Below are 17,775 nucleotides of genomic sequence, written 5' to 3' on the forward strand. Positions count from 1 at the left end.
CCCTCGGGAACAGGGAAACGAGTCTGAGGGCCCACGTGGTGGACAAACTTGCCAAACTGGTAGCCGTTGACGAAGAGCTGTGCGCGGTAGGCAACATCGGTGGTGTTTCCAAAGGTGAGCGAGAGCGGGATGTCATACCCAGTAGGGAGATCAGATCAAGGTTGCGGAGTAGAAAGCAATGCCGGGCTCCTTGATGCCTTCAGTCGTGACCCTTGCTGTCATCCCAGCTATCCGAAGGAGGCTGAGGCCAGTGGTAGCCCTGACGTTCAGCAAACAGGCCACCCTCGTTCAACGGACCCCTGTCATCATCCGCATAGTCTTCACCGCCGAGGTTGCCGGTGATCTTCCAGGCAATGTCAGACTGCTTGTGGCCAGACAGCGCGTAGTTCAGGATACCACGGGGGTTCTTCTGCTGTTCTTCCGCAACGACCCAGTTGCCGTTCATGCCCATGTGGTCGACGACGACGGTGATGATGTACTCCTCGCCTTCAGTGAGCTTGGGGAGATCAAACGTGCTGTTGTGAGCGGGGGCGACGGCGTTGCCGACCCAAGAGCCAATGAACTGGTCGTTGAGCCAAACTGAAGTACCATACGCGTTGCCGCCTTGCGTGGTCAGGTCAAGAGCGTTGCCGCTGCTGGCCTCCTCGCCGTTGGCAGTGAAGCGTCCGCGGAAGAGAAGGGATCCGGTGTGGAAGCCATAGTCGCCGCCATACAAACTCTTGGGAGTGTCCAGGGGGTTGGCAATGTTCAAGGTGTCTCTGTCAGCGTCCAGCCAAGCGTCGTCGGAGTAGTCGGACTGAATCTCGGGCAGGCTGTCGAGGTACTTCCACTTCAGGCGGCTGAGGCAGGGCAGCTTGATGTCGGGTGTCTTAAACTCGATCACGGCAGACACGACACCCGAGTCATCTTGCTCAAAGTCGAGAGCCTTTCCGTTGAACTCAAGAGCCTTCAACGAGGTGGGGGCGCCGCCGATGACCTCAATAGGGGTTGTAGCGTTGACGTCACCAACAAAGCTGAGCGAGGATCCGTCAATCGAGACGGTACGGACGAGGTAGCCAGCCTTGACGATGACATCCGCGGTCCCAAGGTCAGCCTCGGTCGGGGGAACCCAGTAGTTGTATGCCTCATTTCGGTCTATTGCATGTTAGCGGGGTCGAGGGGAGGAGTACTGGGAGAACCAACTCAGATGTAGACGTAGAGGTCCTTGTGCACTCGGACGACCTTGCGATCCTCCGTGACTTCCCAGTTCAGGATCGTGTAGCCATCCTTCTGGTCGGTTTCCACATCAGATCCTTCAATGACTTCGGCATCCCCCTTGCCCTCGACAGCTAGCTCGTGGTGCTCGTTGGGACCGCCATACACAACCAGAACAGTCTTGTCCTTGTATTGCTTCCTGTGTATTGTCAGACAGGCTCGGATTTGTTCGAGAAGATTGTTAAGCTTACCAGGTGAAGATCTCAGCGGTAGAATAAACGAGAGTCTTGTCACCGACGGCGTAATCGCTGACGTGGATCTTGGAATCCCTCCTGGTCAAAAACAGGCTCTCACTAAGCTGAGGAACGGTGAGGTTTCCATATTCAACGGTGTCCACGGTGAGCTTGTAAGCCACAGTCTCCAGCGAGCTGTACTGTGTGTGCCTAAGGTGGCTGGTCAGCTTTGATCGAGAGCACCGAGTGTTACTTGCCAACGTACCTGGTGAAGTAGAATTTTGTGGTGTTCGTCGTCGCAGGAGTGACAGTGATGGCGGCATTGTCCGTCCAGTCGAGAGAGGCAAAGTGGCGTTCAGCCTCGAGATAAGCCGGCGAGACGTGGAAGAAGTTCGCCTGCAGCTTTGACTCGCTGTACTTCTCGCGGTTGACAAGACGCTCCTCTGTGATCTGAGCGCCGTAGTCATAGGAGGTGTAGCCGTCAGAGTGACCAAGGTTGCCCCAGTTTGTTCCGCCCCAGGTCTATTGGCTGTCAGGAGTGATCCTTGGATTCATAAGGGACTGCATACCATGTAGACGTTGAAAAGTGTCGCTCCAGCAGCGTAGGCATGCTTGAACAGCACACGCTCGAATTCGTGGTTCAGCAGACCAGCACAGCTTTCGAAACCAGCACCGCCCCAAGGCTGGAAACCACCACCTTGGAACTTTGAGGCGTCAGTATCAGAGTCTGGTTTCGCAGATGCTGCTTGGGCGACAACGTACCTCGACTATCGTGAACGGGGTGTTGGGGGAGATTTCCCGGTGACGCTGAAGCCAGTCTGTAGGCAGGCCCTGAGCAGGCCACTGGTTCGGGTTCCAGCAGTCGAACCCGAGTGGGTAGGAGTCGAAACCGTAGATGTCAACGCTAGCAGGAGTTGTAGGCGTGACGCCGCCTAGTTTCCATGCCTCGTTGTTGACGTAGGGGACAACGACACCCACGCTGCGGAACTGGTTGTCGACGTAGTTCCAGTAGTCGAAGTCAGGGAATGGGTATGGCTCGACGGCGAACATGTACTCGTTTTCCATCTGAAACAGGATCACCGGGCCACCGTTGGTGATTTGGGCATCGGCAATGATGCGGCCAATCTCTGAAGTGTAGCTGTGCAGGTCAGTAACTGCGCAGATACGTCTCATGGCAGCGTCACACTGTGCTTACTTGTCGGTCGCCTTCAGGTAAGCCTCATCGCTCGTCCTCAGTGCTCCTTGAACCCGCTGGAGCCAGCCAGGGAAGCCTCCGCCGGTAACTTCGGCGTTGACGTAGGGTCCGGGCCGCTGCAATGAGTTAGGTCGGCTGTTTCCCTCTTGCAGCAGTTGTGCCAGAGCTTGAACGTACGGCAAAGAGATAGAGGCCAGCCTTTTGGGCGGCCTCGAAGAGGGGCTCCAGAGAAAAGATGCCTTCAGCGCGGACCTCGCCAGGCTTTGCCTCGACGAGGCCCCAGTTGACGTAGAACGAAACGCAGTTGTAGCCCATAGCCTTGATCTTCTGCAGGATGTCAAGCCACAGACTGGGAACTGGCATTCTTCATCTATTGTTAGTGTATCCTGGTCCCAGCAGAAGAGACACAGCCCATACCTGAAAGCGTGGAACTCAGCGCTGAAGAGCATCAGCCTCTCGCCGTTGATCAAGACGCTGTTGCCATCATAGGTGACCTGTGAAAGAGTCAGTATCAGATACGCTGAGTACAAGACATTCTCAACGCTGAAGCAGGCGCGAAGTTCAGGTAGCTGAACGTAGTGGTCTCTGGGGGTATACTACCCATTCCGACTATACTCACAATCTTCTGTTGTCTCTCATGGAGGCTTTGAATGCCCGCATCCGCGGCAACTGCACTGACTCCTGAGAGCCATGTGGAGGCCAGCAAAGGCAAGATCTGGAGACGTGACAGTAGCATTGTTGCGAAGCTCTGCACAATGATCTTGAATCGCAAGTCGACAGACAGACAATGTGATCGACATCCCCTTCGATGCTGCCCCGTGCAAGCTGGGCGACGGGATCTATTTCATTCCAAAACACCCCATTTTCCCACACGGCGCATTGCAACCCGTCGGGATGCTACCATGTCCATGCAAGTCGTGGCGTAGCGGCGGAATTGGCAGGCCGAGAATGGCTCGTCGATCTCAGGCACAGTCCATCGCCATCTGTTCTGGTCGGTCCTGCAGATCGACATGGATTCCCCTCATCCCCCCCAGAGAGGGGAAATCAAGCCGACGGGGGCAGGGGAGTCAGGATCAGTGGCACGACATGCGCCATGATGTAGGTCGCGCGAGCCTCTGCCGACGAAAAAACAACTGACGTCGGGAGCCGCGGACAGCTCCCTAATCGGCCTCCCTCCGTCGGCGTCGGATATTTGGCTTTGAAAAAGACGCGGGGAGCATCCTTGTCGCGGGCCGGTCGACCGGCGCATTGCCCCTCTTGCTGCTGGGTTGTCATAGAACCCGTCCATACAAGACCTGGTGGCACTGCTGGATGCATGTAAGTGAAGGGAGCGGGGAACTCTAATGGCTCCTCGTACAAGTTTTCCGACCTGGTCGCCAGGGGAGGACGACAGGACATGATTTTGATCTGGTGGTGCGTATGAAGCAATCGAACGGCCCGATTTCCAGCAGTTGAGATGTTTGCCCGTCATTCGACTTTAGCCGCTTTCAGGAAATTGGTGCCAAGTTGGTGAGTATAGGACGACCTGAGGATGGGCGTCATTGCAAGCGAGTTTGCTGCATGGACTTGCTCTACGGTCCTGAACTGAAAATTGCGAGGACTTGTGAATTGGAGTCTGGCAGCTGCGTATCATTATCAATGGTGGCCTAGCACTTATTCGGCCTTTTCGAAGTGCTCTGGAACAGAAGCTCAAGGGGTCAGCAGTGCTACTGATCAGTGACTTGTATCCTGCGCCGACTTTGACTATTGCTTGCTCAGGCTGCTGGCCATCTTCGCGCTGCCATCAGGAACAAGGGCCAATTTCAACCTTTGTGTATCAATCTAATTATAGGTCAGTACTACGACGAGGAAAAGATCGAGAATCGCAGGAGATCAAACACCCACTGGCTGGCTCCGCCTTAGGCTGGGTGGTGAACCGAGCCAGAAAAGAGGCCGGACCCAGGAGGGAACAACCAGGAGACGCTTGAGGCTGTTTTATTATTGTTAGTAAAAGATCAAACTCAGAGAGTTCACCTCCTGTGATATGTACCTTCTTCCTCCGCAGCCAGTGAAAGGGACTCGATGGGCACTGAAGCCATAGGAATACCCATGTGCTGCTCCGCGGCTGGGCTACTCAAGCGAACGTCGGATTACAAGGACACAAAAACCCCTAGAATCAGATCGCAAAGCAACCAAGGACGAGGGATATGCGTATCACGAGTCGCTAGGTGAAAGCAGAGTGAAGGCATCGCCATTGCCGAGATCCACTCAAAACGCGGTTTCGCGTGGTGTTGTTCTGGGCCACAGCGCCACAGATACAGTGCTTGAACCACTGACAACTGCCAATGCACGGTGTCAAAGCCACTGGAAGAGATGAACCTCCCTGATCCCTCCATCTGACGATCTTCTCAAGACCTTGCACCTCCACACAACACCTGTTTGCTGAACGCTAGAGCCCGATCACGCAACTTCGGTCATCGGAGGGCTGAAGAACTGACCCTCACTTGTGCTGTACAGGAACAAGCTCTTCGCAAGCATGGCGGCCGATGAGCCAGACTGGCGGCCCACTGTCTCTGCGAGCGATCGCTTCGAGAACATACAAAACATGTCAGCCAAAAGATCCTCAATCAGGCTCAAAGCCGCCACATGCGACATCTTTTCTGACTGATTGGCAGAAAATCCGCATTGGAGGGAGCAAATCCTGGGGTTGCAGTGACCGCACAATCCGAGGCCTTTGCTCTCGAGAACCAAGCTTTCAGGGATAGCGCCAGCCGGGTAAGGTCTTCTGCGTACGTTGCATCGGCAGAAGACATGCTGTTAATAACAGTCTTGAAGGACAGAAACAATATGAAGACGCCTGCCGTTTGGTCCGAGATGTCGCACCCCCGCTAGCCGAGTCTGCGGACTCTGGCGAGGATCATCCGTCCGAGGTAGGAATTGCCATTGGGCCTTACGAGAACTGCATGCCAGTTGCAGAAGGCTTGACATCGGAGGTCTTTCGCTGTAAAGATCGAGCCTTGAAGGTGATTGTCGAAACGCGCAATATTGAGCCACACAACCCACAGCGCGAGGCCAAAATTCTCGCCCTTCTCAAACGGCCATGTATCCCTTTACTCGAGACTTTCCGAGACCACGACCAGCGCTTCGTTCTGGTATTTCCATACATGCCACTCACTCTCGCCGATGTGCTTGAACAAGAGCCATTGCCGGCGAACCGCCTTCGGAGCATTTTCACAGATGTGTTCACCGCCTTGAGGGACATACACGCACAGGGCATCATTCACCGCGACATCAAACCAGCGGCCATTCTCCTACAGAATCCCGAGGGACCAGCACTGCTCTCTGACTTTGGCACCGCATGGCACCCGAACATGTCGATTATATCTGAGCCCGCAGATAACAAGATTCTCGACATTGGCACGGGTCCATACCGTGCTCCAGAGTGTCTCTTCGGCGACAAGTCTTATGGAACCGGTGTTGACATTTGGGCCACAGGCACCATGCTTGCCGAAGCCTGTCGCTATCCACCCATACCCCTGTTTGAGTCACGGCCAACACACGAGGATGGCAATCAACTGGGATTGATCTTGAGCATCTTCAAAACACTCGGAACGCCCACGAAAGAGACATGGCCAGAGGCCGCTACATATAAGACGCCGCCTTTTGAAATGTACAGAACGATCGAGGGGAAGGCTTGGGAGGACATCCTGCCGGCCATCGACCCTGGCATCCGAGACTTAGTCGCCAGCATGGTTCGATTCGACTCAAGAAGGATGACTGCTGAAGAGGTGCGGTTTCTCCTGCCAACCATCATTCTGCTCATGGTCTAACAGTGTAAAGGCCTTGCTTCACAACTTCATGACTGGACAGACTGGCTGATTGAACCTGACCTCCCATTTCTGCTACTCTCCCGTAGATGACTTCTCCATATGCTGGGTCAAGTTGGCAGAAACCTCGGCAAAACAGCAAAGCTAGAGAGTCAACATTTCGGTAGAGAGACCGTCCAGCGGGCATCAAATCGAGTACTACAGACGAATAAGCAACAAGGTGAAGGAGTTCTCAGCCCTGAAAGGACTACATTCCACGGGCCAAGGTCTCCTTTACCATCGTTCTTTGTTCCCGACTAGCTGTCGCGTCATCGTAGACTCCTTTACTCTTGGCTGCGATGCATCCTATGACAAAGAAACCCATGGATAGCATATCAGTCTCCATCCAAGTCAATTCCTCCGTCAGCACAGGTTACGCTCACATATACCCACATACAATCACTTTATTAGAACAACAACCACAAGAGCCTCGTCAAGATGTATCCCGGCGCGACTCTCAATGCATTCATGGCCCGCGGCAAGCCGAAAGGCCACGGCATCAACATCAAGCCCCAGTCCACAGACCGGCTCCTCGCCATAACCAATGCCCTCCCCGACGAAACGGTCGAGACGGCCGCCCAGGCGATCCTGCGCGAGCGAGCCCTCGACACGTCCGTTCCGTACAACGAGCGCGTTCAGATGCTCCGAGACGAAGGCATGTCCAACCGCCAGATCCAGGCCATGATCAACCCGCGCGCCATCGCCGACCTCAACGACAAGAACCCCGGCGGGCGCACGCTGCACCATTGCCCGAAGAAGAAACACGGCATGGACCAGGCGCGGTGCATCAAGGACGGCTGCATCATCGAGTGCCCCAAGTGCGGCGCCTACATCTCCGCCGGGTTCGGGTCCAGGTGCAGAGGCTGCGAGACGAGGGAGTTTACGAAGCAGAGAGAGGAGCAGGATGCCGCGCGTGCCGAGAAGGAGAGGCAAAAGGCGGAGGAAGAGCAGAGGGAGAAGGCTGCGGGCCTTACGGGTCGTAAGAAAAGCAAGCCCAGGTGGAGTGACCATAAGCGTGAGTTTCAGGCGCATGCGAGAATGGCTCGCGTCGTTGCCGGTCGTGTCAGCAAGAAGCGGAAGGGCAAAGAACCTCACGCAGATGCTGCATGGAGACCGCTGCTCGCTGAAACTTCTGGCGCGGACGACGACGGCGATGATGACATGGAGTACGAAATGGAGGAGATGGGTCGGATGGATCCCGAGCGACGCAGGCTGTGCGAGACTGTGATCGCGTCTTGGCTCATTGAGCACCATCGAGACCTCCTCTTCTAAGTCGACTCTTTTAAGTCGACCTGCGTAGCATGTGCCATTATCAATCGTTGGAGTCTCAACACAGCCAGAATCTCGGTGATAATACAGTTAGTGTCTATTCTTCGAATGCTTCATACCACCACGCCCATGCAATGACAGCTGCAACTCTATAGACTGGTTCTTCAGGACCGCTCCAGCACGAAGTACCCAATTGCTTGGCCTCTGACCTTTAATGGGTCAACCCTTGCGTCTTGTTTTGTTTGTTGTGTCTCAGGCTCTTAGGCTGTGATACTCATTACTTTACGCAGCTGCTGCCCTCCTCGTCTTCACATCCGAGCCAAGATAGTCGATCGGGTTACGACACAGAGGGCATGTGTTCTGGTTGCTGCTCTGGAACCACTTGTACAAGCAGGTTCGGTGGAAGAGGTTTTTGCAGGTCGAACATTTCTTATCCGGCATCTTCTTATCCGTTGAGATGATGGAGTAGCAAATGGCGCACTCGCTCTGACCCTTGAGGGCGCCGACAATGTTGCGACGGAAGGTGGTGAGGCCGTCAATGATGCTGCCGTTCTGCCGGGGTGTCAGTAACGTGCTATTCTCCAGAGCGCGGGATCGTGATGCAAGGGGCGAAGAAAACTTACCGAGAAAGTAATGACACCCTGAGTCGTCATCAACCAGCTCTGCCACTTGCGCTCATTGACCGCAACTCTGTTGAGTCCGACGACGTTGACGCCTTCAAGAGGGTAGCCCGCCGGGACTCGAATGGCGATGGACGCCAGTGACTCGTCGACTTCGTATCCAGCTGTGATTTCCTTGGCCGTCGGGCTTACCTTGACGACCAATTCGTTCTCATCTGCAGCCGGTGCTTCTTGCGACGACGCCCAGACGGCAACTTCGTCGAGGACCTCCGAGATGATCAAAGGTGAGAAGTATTTGATCATCCACGCCTCCACTGCAATCTTGGTCTGCTTCGAGCGGCACTCTATGTACCAGGCCCTGAAAAGACCAGGTATATACTTCAAAGTCAAATAATACAGGTGAACAAGGAGCCAGTGCAGATTCTTTTCCTCAGGCTCTGAATCGGCAACCTTGAGGTCGTAGGATCTGATCTGCTCGATTGTGAGTCCCTCGCGATCGAGATTTAAGGCGTGAGCGGCAGAGTGGCCGAGAACGTCAAACGTAAACTCCATCAGAGGGCCGACGTAATTTTCGGTCTTCAAGTGCTCAGTATAGTCGTTTCGAACCTTGAGAGATGCGGTGCTGTAGGCGTCGAAGACGAGGCACCATGTGAGGAGGTAAGACCGTATTGCGGTGGGAAACTGGGCGAGAACCTCGTCTGAATACTTTTCCAGGGTCGGCGCCTCTAGCAACAGAGAGAGCAGTTCATCAGGTAGACGCGCGTCTGTGACGATTATTAGTACCGATCAACCATCTTCAAGATAGTAATATAACATACCAGACTTCTCCAAAAGAACATCAATCGACAGCTGTTCTTGTTTGGCTGGCAATGACCGGTGAAGCACGCTGAAGGCAGCAGTTTGAATGTCGCGCGACTCGGAAGACACGAGACCATAGAGGTCTGAGAGGTCGGCAACATGCTTCAGTGGGATCTTCTCAACCTGGCGGCAGATGAGGCCGTCAATAATCTCTAGAGGCTGCGTGCTCTTCTCCCTCGGCATCTCAAGAAGCGTCAAGAGGGCACGCGATTTGTTCTCTGCGGCTTCCTGAATGGCGTCCACCAGGTCATCGTTAGGCTCAGAGATAGACTCGAGGGTATTCATCAGCCTCAGAGACGCATGGATGTAAGGAATGGCGTCCTCTAGATCATCAGATGCAGCCTTAGACCAGAGCGTCGTGCAGAACTCAATCGTGCGCTCCCAGTGCGGTCCATATACGTCCTTTATGCTGGGAAGCAGCATGTGCAACGCTCGACAAATCTCCGTCGACAAAGCTGGGGTTAAGCCAACCGGATCGTCTAGCCAAGAGGTGATTTGACGGATTGCAAATACCAATCGATTGTTAGCGACGGGTATCTCTCCGACACCAAATACTCGGGTGCAGGTGTTGAGGAGCACAAGCGTGGGCAAGGTCTTCTCGGATTGGGCTGAAAGTCCTGCTGCGTCGCTGATCAGGCGGTTGCAAAGCGTATTGACTAGCTTCGACGACTGCAGCACCTCCCCAAATCCGTCTAAGAGAGCAACAGCGCCGAGAATAGTCGTAGGTGACGCCTTCACCGCGTCAAATTTGACAAGCACATCATCGACCGATGAGGGTGGGCCATGATGATCTGTCAGAGTCCCGATAAGGTCATTCAGGGCTCTGGCGTTGTAGAGACCCAACGGCGTAAGGTCTCTTGTCTTTGTGGCCATCAATTCAACCAAGCCGTTGACCAATTCTGTGGTTCCTGCACTCGTTTCATGACTCCATCCAGTCGCCTTCTCTGCAAGCTCGTTGATTGCGGTTCGCGAAGTCGAGACTAGGCTTTCCGCTGACGGCAAAGAATCCTTGTATGCTAGACTGGCCCATAGTTTGTGAGTATCCTGCAACGTGATTTGATCCGAGGTCAGTTGAATTGAAACTGCAAGAAGCAAAAGAATCTTGGCATCGGACTTCTCCAGCAACCCCTGAAGATTAATCTGGGACGCCAGAAGCTGAGCAGTGTAGAGCGCCATGCGAGCCGGAATGGAGCGTCCTTCCCGATCTCTTCGTATGCGCTTCTGCTCATCAGAGTCCTCAGGCTGGACCAGGAATTGAGCTCCTGCAATATTGCTCGTGATTGCCAGTGAAGGATCTACGTCGCTTTGGAGGAATGGTCGCAACTCTTGCATCCATACAGTAGTGTTTGGGAGTAGATCTTTGATAGCGACATCGCCGCCCTCGGCGGCTTGGATAGCTTGGTCACATAGTGTTTCGATACTATTATCAGTCAGTGATAAATATTTTTTCGGACCATAGACATAGAATACAACCTACCCAAGTGATTGGTGATTCGCATCCTCCAAGTTTCTGCGTATGATTGCCACTGCAGCTTGCTTCCCGCCTGACGGCTTGTCGATGAGAGATCGCAATGTGTTGGCGCGGGACGAGATGGTAGAATCGTCCAATTCAGCTAGGCCAAGCAAAGATGTAATGAGAACCATGTGCGTCGTATCATCCCGTGAAAGTTGCGCAGGGTTGCGGCTGGCAATCATCTCGAGGGCTCGTACAGCGTTGTCGGTGTGTTGTTTGTCTCGGCCGAGAAGTGTGAGTGCCTCTTGAACAATGCTTTCCGATACACGATCAGTGACAGTTTCTTTGCTGAAAGCCTCCTCTAGGAATGACCACGCATCGGTAGAACCTTGCAAGGATTGAGACGCTTTGGCTGCCAACAAGTCCTGGTAGCCTGCATGAGACGAGGCAAACGTGATTCCACTTTGTGACGTTGCCAAACTTCCGATAGCTTCGAGTGCTGCAGGCTTCTCTTGCTGAAGGATAAGGGTATCTACCCAAGTCTTCCAGATCGTGGAGAATGCTGCGTGTTGGTTTTGTGAAGCTCCCAAGCCTGAAACACAGGCAACGAGGTCTTTACGCGACCGTGAGGCAAGGATTAAGTCCATGTGGTCACGGCCCTGCTCAAGTAGGAATTTCTCGAATGCTGTCAAAACGAATTTGTCTTCCCAAATGAAGGAAGCATGTCGGCCGACACTGTGCAGCACGCTCGCAGCGCCATACGGCTTGAGATTTCTGTTGGCCAGCAATTCGATGGCGCGAAACACGATATCCTTGGATGGACCGTCCAGGACCTGCGCTTTCTGGTGCGCGGCAGGTATTTTGGCGTGAATTTGACCAACAAGTAAGAACCACCGGTCGCCCTCTTGGGCAACGGCATCTTGTGACTTTTCGTAGTCTTTCGACACCTCTGGAAGGGAGCTGGATATCTTGGAACATAATTCGGAGGATAGCCGCTGCCATGCATCTGCAATCTCTGTTTGAGCCCCCTCAAGGTGACGGTCTACGGTGATGCCGAATGCTTCCACGAGAACCGGGGTACCTGGTTTGCCTCCCACATCCCATCCCGTCGTTTCCGTCGTGGGTTTCAGGTAGTGGCTGATGAGAGGGAAAATATGGTCAAGAAGGAACTGAGACTGAGGGCCATCGGGCGGCAACAAGGTGAGAAAGTGCCGCGCAGCGCGAACGTAGCATGTCCATGCTGATGGCGCGTTGATCCGAGGTTCTCCACGACTCGCAATACCGACTCTCAACGACCCTAGAATGTCGGACGCGGATTCGTGAGTCAGCTGTTCGGTCGGAAGGACTGCGAGCAATTGCTCCAGGTAGCCCCAGAACTTGACCGAGCTACCTTGCGACCCCTTTTCCAAGAAAATCTGTAGACGAGAGATGGGCGTCTTCTTGTCGCTGCTCGATGACCAAACTTCGGGGAACTTTTGCGTCAAGCGGGTTAGAACCCTCACATACTCAACAGCAGAGCCGGTCTGGTTGCTCTTGAGTCCTTCTGTGACAAAGATCTTCTTCAGTCTTGACACTTGTGATGCGACAGAATCGTGTCTCTTCTCCAAACAGGTCCATAGAAGTTCGCAGGCGACCTTCCTGACCGCTGAGTCGGCAAAGGTCGCACTCTTCCATACCACGTCCTCCGAGAAAAAGATGTCGTAGGAGTCCGCCTCGGCGTCAAGATCGGCTTGCTCCAGCTTCTGTAATAGTTCAAGAACCAACGACAGACTAGAGTTTACGACACGAAAGTATTTCGCCTCCGCATCATCGGCCGTCGTCGATCGTTCGTCGCTAAGGGTATCTTTCGTTTCTCGTATCGCTTCGGCCGAGTACGTGAGGATCTGGTGCTGGCACTTCTTCCAGAAAGCGAGGACCTTGTCGATGTTGGTCAGCAAGGACGAGAGGCCTTGGCTGGCCGCGTTTGCGACTGCACGATCCTTGTCTGTCGTGCCTGCGAGCCAGGTGCCAACCACTTTCGGCACCCGTTTCTCCATGCGCTTTCTCGCAGACTTCATGAGTTCGAATTGCAGGGTATGTGAGAGCTCGCGCGCCCGTCGGGCATTGTCTATTGAGATACGAGGGTACACTTGAACCTATTATATACATTACTAGCTGCTCGCACACAAGTTCGCAGGCTCCAGGGGGACGCACCCAAGCTTCCAGAATCGCCTCTTCGGGCCCTCCATGCTGCTCGTGAGGGTGCGCTCTCACGTATGCCACGAGCTCCTCCAGAGCTTTTGTCTTGGTTGTGGCATCTTTCTTGAGCAAGTTCTTGAAGGCGACACCAACATTCGCATCAGAGATGGAGGAGAAATCGGGAGGCTCGGTCAGGTAGGAGAGACCGCTGCCGGCCTGGGTTGACGAGAAGCCGCCGAACCCTGACGTACCCGGATGGGAGCTGCTGGAAAAGGCACTGGCGCCAGGAAATCGAGAGCTTCTTCCTTGAGCTCGTGACATGGGGGGCAAAGGTGCGGGCGATGGCGCGCCACGATGGGGGGAGTGTCGAAACGAGGCGGCGGGCGGGGGAAGAGTCGGCACCGACTTGACCTAACGAGCGCTTCGGAGTTGCGCGACAATGAAAAGCTTCGCAAACAGAAGGATGAAAAAAAAGAGCGGCGTCAGCTATCATGGGTCTCGTCGGCGCGAGGTCTTTTTTTCCTTCCGGTTTGAGGCGAGTGCCCGTTTGGCGTGCTCAGCAGTTGACTCAGGCCGATCAGATTTTGGAGTAGCCCCTCCATCAGCCTCGAGGTAGGAACTGACTGACCGATGCTGTCATGGTGGGGCACTGAGCAAACTGAGACACGTGATGACACTTCTCACGCCCAAGGTGGGCTAAGCTAGGCGAGCCCGCGATGATTGGCTCGCATGGTGGGTTTCACATGGTAGGAGGCAAGTGGATCATTACCCCGCGTTGGCTGAGCCTCCGCCCACGTCGCCCATTGGCCGAATCTCCGATTAGCGTGTCTTATCGCGGGCAATGGCGGCAATGAGGCCTCGCATTCGCCCGACCTCATCCGGCTCGCAGGCAGGCACCTCCATTCGGCCACTTCCCCAGGTGCGCGCGCCCCCAAAGCGCCTGACCTCGAGCTCGTTGAGCCGAAGAAGGAAGCAACAGCTGGTTTCCTTTGTCTTTACTTCTCCAGTACTTGACCTGGTATTTCAATCTTTCTCACCTTCTAATCATTCCTTCATGCTCTCGCATCCATCATCACACGAGCGCCGGTGATCTTCCCACATCCCCATGTAAGTCGTCTCACTTTCACACTCGACCCTGGTCTATCTACCGCACCCTGGCCTTTGCGTGCCTTGAATCACCCATGTAAAGCACGGGCTGCCACCTTCGTCATTCCTGATTTCTCCGCACTTGTACCAGGCCTCAGAGAGAACAAATGTCGCATGCTCCCCGACTCTTTCCAGAGGTTTAAACAGAGTTCGTGTCTGCTCACTTCTTCTTCTCTCAGTTATTAGCATGATATAGACTGCCGTAGCTCGTCTTCACCATGTTGACGACAACTGCAACCTCTGCCTCGGCTCGAGCCAAGCTTCTCCAAAGTGCCTCATCTACATCCACCACCCGTGCCCTGACAGCCTTATTACACCGCGGACAGGTCCGCACCCACCTCACAAGTCGAGGGTCTGGCAACGATCCGACACCATCATTGACAAGTCCCTACGCTCCAATTGACCCCATCACCAATCGTAGGATCCCTACGTACACTGAACGCAACACGACCCTCGCCAAAGCCCTGAAGGCTAGTTTCCTCAGCACACCAGTGCATTCGGATGGCCCACCATCGGCCCAGGAGCTGCGTAAATACCGCCAGGTCGAGATTGACGATCAACCATGGGTTACCGTTCAGCTGAGGTCCAACAAGTACTCCGATCTCAACGAGTACAAGCCCGTCCTGAGCAGTTCTGCCCCAGCCAACGCCAGTACAGCGCAGAAGTACGACGATCTCCACAAATATAAACCGCTCGTTGATCAGGTGGATACCGCTCACGATGTCGAGCCGAAATACAACGATCTCCACAAATACGGCCCCGTTGATGTCCACAACTCCGCGTCCTCGGCACCTGCGCCGACCGAGGGCACTCAAAAGTATAACGACCTTCACAAGTACGTCCCTGTCGCATGGAGGGAACCCAATCAGGAGGCCCCGCCATCTTCCGAAGAGAAGTCGAAACATTACTCAGATCTGGACAAATACCACCCTATCAGCTTTAACGAGCCGAATGGCAACCTTCCACCCTCTGCAGATGAAGTATCTAAACAATATTCCGACCTGGACACTTATCAGCCTATGCGTTACAACGAGCCAAGTGGGAAATTGCCGCCCACACAGGAAGAGCTTTCCAAGCAATACACGGATCTTAACGCGTACCGTGCCGTGCATTTCAATGAACCCCACGGAAAGCCCCCGCTCACCCCCGAGGAGCTTTCCAAGCAATACACGGATCTTGATGACTACCGTCCCGTGCGATTCAATGAGCCTGATGGGAAGCCGCCGCTCACCCAAGAAGAGCTCTCCAAACAGTACACAGATCTGAACGGGTATCGTGCTGTGCGGTTCAACGAACCCAATGGGAAGCTTCCGCCCACCCAAGAAGAGCTCTCAAAGCAGTACACAGATCTGGATAACTACCATGCTGTGCGATTCAACGAACCCAACGGGAAACTCCCGCCCACCCCCGAGGAGCTTTCAAAGGAATACACGGACCTGGGCGAATACGGCCCAATACGATTCAATGAACCAGATGGTAAACTCCCTCCTTCGGCTGAAGAGGTCTCGAAGCAGTACACCGACCTCGACCAATATCAGCCCGTGCTGTTTAACGAGCCCAATGGCAAACTGCCACCAACATCCGAAGAACTTTCTAAGCAGTACGATGACCTGCACAAGTATGGTCCCGTCTATTGGAATGAACCCAACGGAAAACTTCCGCTGAGTGCCGAAGAGCAGTCGAAATTCTACGCCGATCTCGACAGCTACGGGCCTGTCATGTGGAACGAGCCCAATGGCCAATTGCCACCAACTGTTGAGGAGCGATCTAAGCACTACACAGACTTGGACGCATATGGTCAGCCCATCATGTGGAACGAACCGAACGGCAAGCTCCCCATGTCAGCTGAAGAGCGCTCGAAGAAGTATCGAGACCTTGATCAGTATGGACCGGTTCAGTGGAACGAGCCCGACGGAAACCTTCCCCTTACCCCAGAGGAACTGTCGAAGCGGTACGCGGACTTGAATGCTTATCAGCCTGTTCGGTGGAACGAGCCCGACGGCAGACCAGCAATGACCGCTGAAGAGGCCAGCAAACAATACGATGACGTCGACAGTTATCAGCCAATTCTGTGGAACGAGCCAGATGGCAAGCCATCCATGAGCCGTGAAGAAGCGAGTAAGCAGTATGATGACTTGGACCAATATGACAGGCCTTTTGCTCACAACGAACCTGACGGCAAGCCCGCCATTACTCCAGAGGAAGCCAGCAAGGAATATAACGATCTCGACCAATACAAGCCAGTCCGCTGGAACGAGCCCAACGGGCAACCTCCTATGGACCCCGAAGAAGACAGCAAGCGGTACAAGGACCTCTCCGACTACTCCGAGCCATTCCAGCACAATGAGCCCGATGGCAAACCTCCAGCGCAGCAAAACAATTCCGCTGTAACAGAAGATCCATTCAACTACGGAGCTTTCCGTTACAATGAGCCCGACGGCAAGGCAGAGGATCTTGATCTGCTGCGCGCAAGCGATGTGCGTGCCAAGTCATTGCAGTCTGCGAGTGCAACTCAAAAGAAGCGCGTTGCCCTGGACACGGAATCACTGGAAAGAGACAATTCACGCCATGGTCTGGAATGGGAGAATGCGAACAAGGCAGCCAAGACCACCCTCAAGCAGTCCAAGATAAAGTCGCAGGACTCGAGTGACGCGACCCAAAACGTCACCGGCAACTATGTGAAGGACTTCCCTGAGGATTTCGCCGTCTCTTGGAGCGCGATGCTTGGGCAAAATGCTGCCGCAATGGAATATCAAAAGAAGCTCGAGAATGGCACGCGGGAGCCGGAGCAAGGCGATGAGGATATTGCATCCTTTGACGAGAGTTTTCCCAAGCTTGAGTCTACCATAGAACCCCAAGTGTTCACTCCAGCTCTGCACAAAATCGAGCCAGCGTTGAACCGTGGGTCGTCTCTCCTTGACAGCCAGAAGCGGGCCGATCGACTGCGCACACTCGCAGATCCATACTCTACAGAGCCTCAAGGACTAGAGCTCAGCTATCTGCAGGAATGCGGCGGCAAGGCTACTGGTCCTACTTTTGTCAGAACCTATGGAACAGTGAGCGACGCTGTCTCAGCTGCCGCAACACAGGCCAAGGCAGCCTCCAAGGCAGCTGAGCCTGCCAAGGAGGCGGCTCCTGAGCCATCATACTACAAGATTTTGGCCTTCGATCCGACGACCAATTCCATTAGCACTGCTGAGACGTCGTCGCTTGCCATAGACAGCTCTGTCCCACTGACACCACCGGAGGCAATGATGCGTCTGTCCAATCCCGTCAAGTTCTTCCCGCACCTGGCACCACTTCAGGCGCAGGGGTACGAGATCGTCTCTGGGAACGGAGACGTCCTTGTATTTCGCAAGGTCCGCAACGCCCAGCAAGGGACGATCAGCACCCATTCGACTACGGAACAGGCCACGAGATACCAGCCCCCAAGGGTGAACCCCATTGACATGATGGGCAGCCAGCCCGTCACCCCACACTCATACTCGGCGAGCCCGACAGGGTTCGTGAACTTTGAAGATGACAGTGCCGAGGTGGACCAGAAGCCACCCCCGCCTTACCGAGGAGGCTACGGCGCATCAGGCGCGGGCCCTGCTGCCAGCGGGTTTGCAGCAGACGAGGAGCCAAAGAGGGCCGGCAAGACCAAGAAGGTGCTGTTGGGTGCCGCGTGGGTCGGAGGCATCTCGTATGCTTTCGGCACCGTTGGCCAGTACTTCAGAACAGGCGGTGCTGACGGGAAGGGCCCAGGGGGTCGTCTCTGAAGCCGTTCAAAGGCATGGACCGT

General features: G+C 54.5%; 5 protein-coding genes across 5 annotated transcripts; 3 read left to right on the forward strand and 2 right to left on the reverse strand.

Annotated features, from left to right (window-relative positions):
* Window positions 1-199: 199 nt before the first annotated feature.
* On the reverse strand, window positions 200-3,634 carry VDAG_00717 (beta-galactosidase; the record flags this gene model as incomplete). The annotated part of the gene is made up of 11 exons (XM_009652094.1): window positions 200-1,123; window positions 1,195-1,393; window positions 1,446-1,637; window positions 1,693-1,949; window positions 1,997-2,131; window positions 2,190-2,565; window positions 2,623-2,738; window positions 2,800-2,986; window positions 3,040-3,116; window positions 3,242-3,337; window positions 3,524-3,634. 11 exons carry the CDS (start codon window positions 3,632-3,634, stop codon window positions 200-202), a joined length of 2,670 nt encoding a protein of 889 aa, XP_009650389.1.
* A 1,393-nt stretch (window positions 3,635-5,027) lies between these two features.
* VDAG_00718 (serine/threonine-protein kinase csk1) lies at window positions 5,028-6,723 on the forward strand. Its single transcript, XM_009652095.1, has 4 exons — window positions 5,028-5,208; window positions 5,277-5,376; window positions 5,442-6,389; window positions 6,442-6,723. The coding sequence occupies exons 1-4, from the start codon at window positions 5,138-5,140 to the stop codon at window positions 6,478-6,480; spliced, it is 1,158 nt and encodes a 385-aa protein (XP_009650390.1). The 5' UTR covers window positions 5,028-5,137; the 3' UTR covers window positions 6,481-6,723.
* A 182-nt stretch (window positions 6,724-6,905) lies between these two features.
* Window positions 6,906-7,739, forward strand: VDAG_00719 (uncharacterized protein; the record flags this gene model as incomplete). The annotated part of the gene is made up of 1 exon (XM_009652096.1): window positions 6,906-7,739. The coding sequence occupies one exon, from the start codon at window positions 6,906-6,908 to the stop codon at window positions 7,737-7,739; it is 834 nt and encodes a 277-aa protein (XP_009650391.1).
* A 279-nt stretch (window positions 7,740-8,018) lies between these two features.
* VDAG_00720 (uncharacterized protein) lies at window positions 8,019-13,166 on the reverse strand (the record flags this gene model as incomplete). The annotated part of the gene is made up of 5 exons (XM_009652097.1): window positions 8,019-8,288; window positions 8,360-9,120; window positions 9,175-10,634; window positions 10,692-12,710; window positions 12,832-13,166. 5 exons carry the CDS (start codon window positions 13,164-13,166, stop codon window positions 8,019-8,021), a joined length of 4,845 nt encoding a protein of 1,614 aa, XP_009650392.1.
* A 733-nt stretch (window positions 13,167-13,899) lies between these two features.
* VDAG_00721 (uncharacterized protein) lies at window positions 13,900-17,752 on the forward strand (the record flags this gene model as incomplete). The annotated part of the gene is made up of 2 exons (XM_009652098.1): window positions 13,900-13,952; window positions 14,171-17,752. The coding sequence occupies exon 2, from the start codon at window positions 14,210-14,212 to the stop codon at window positions 17,750-17,752; it is 3,543 nt and encodes a 1,180-aa protein (XP_009650393.1). The 5' UTR covers window positions 13,900-13,952; window positions 14,171-14,209.
* Window positions 17,753-17,775: the final 23 nt, after the last annotated feature.

The sequence above is a fragment of the Verticillium dahliae genome, genomic scaffold, assembly GCF_000150675.1.
Source record: "Verticillium dahliae VdLs.17 supercont1.1 genomic scaffold, whole genome shotgun sequence".
In the NCBI taxonomy this organism is placed as follows: Eukaryota; Fungi; Ascomycota; class Sordariomycetes; order Glomerellales; family Plectosphaerellaceae; genus Verticillium; species Verticillium dahliae.

Bases quoted from the DNA above. Each gene is read 5' to 3' on its own strand.
- VDAG_00718 (XM_009652095.1), top strand. From the start codon at position 5,138: ATGGCGGCCGATGAGCCAGACTGGCGGCCCACTGTCTCTGCGAGCGAT. The intron at 5,209-5,276 runs GTCAGCCAAAAG...ACTGATTGGCAG, and splicing joins TTCGAGAACATACAAAACAT to AAAATCCGCATTGGAGGGAG. The intron at 5,377-5,441 runs GTAAGGTCTTCT...CTTGAAGGACAG, and splicing joins TCAGGGATAGCGCCAGCCGG to AAACAATATGAAGACGCCTG.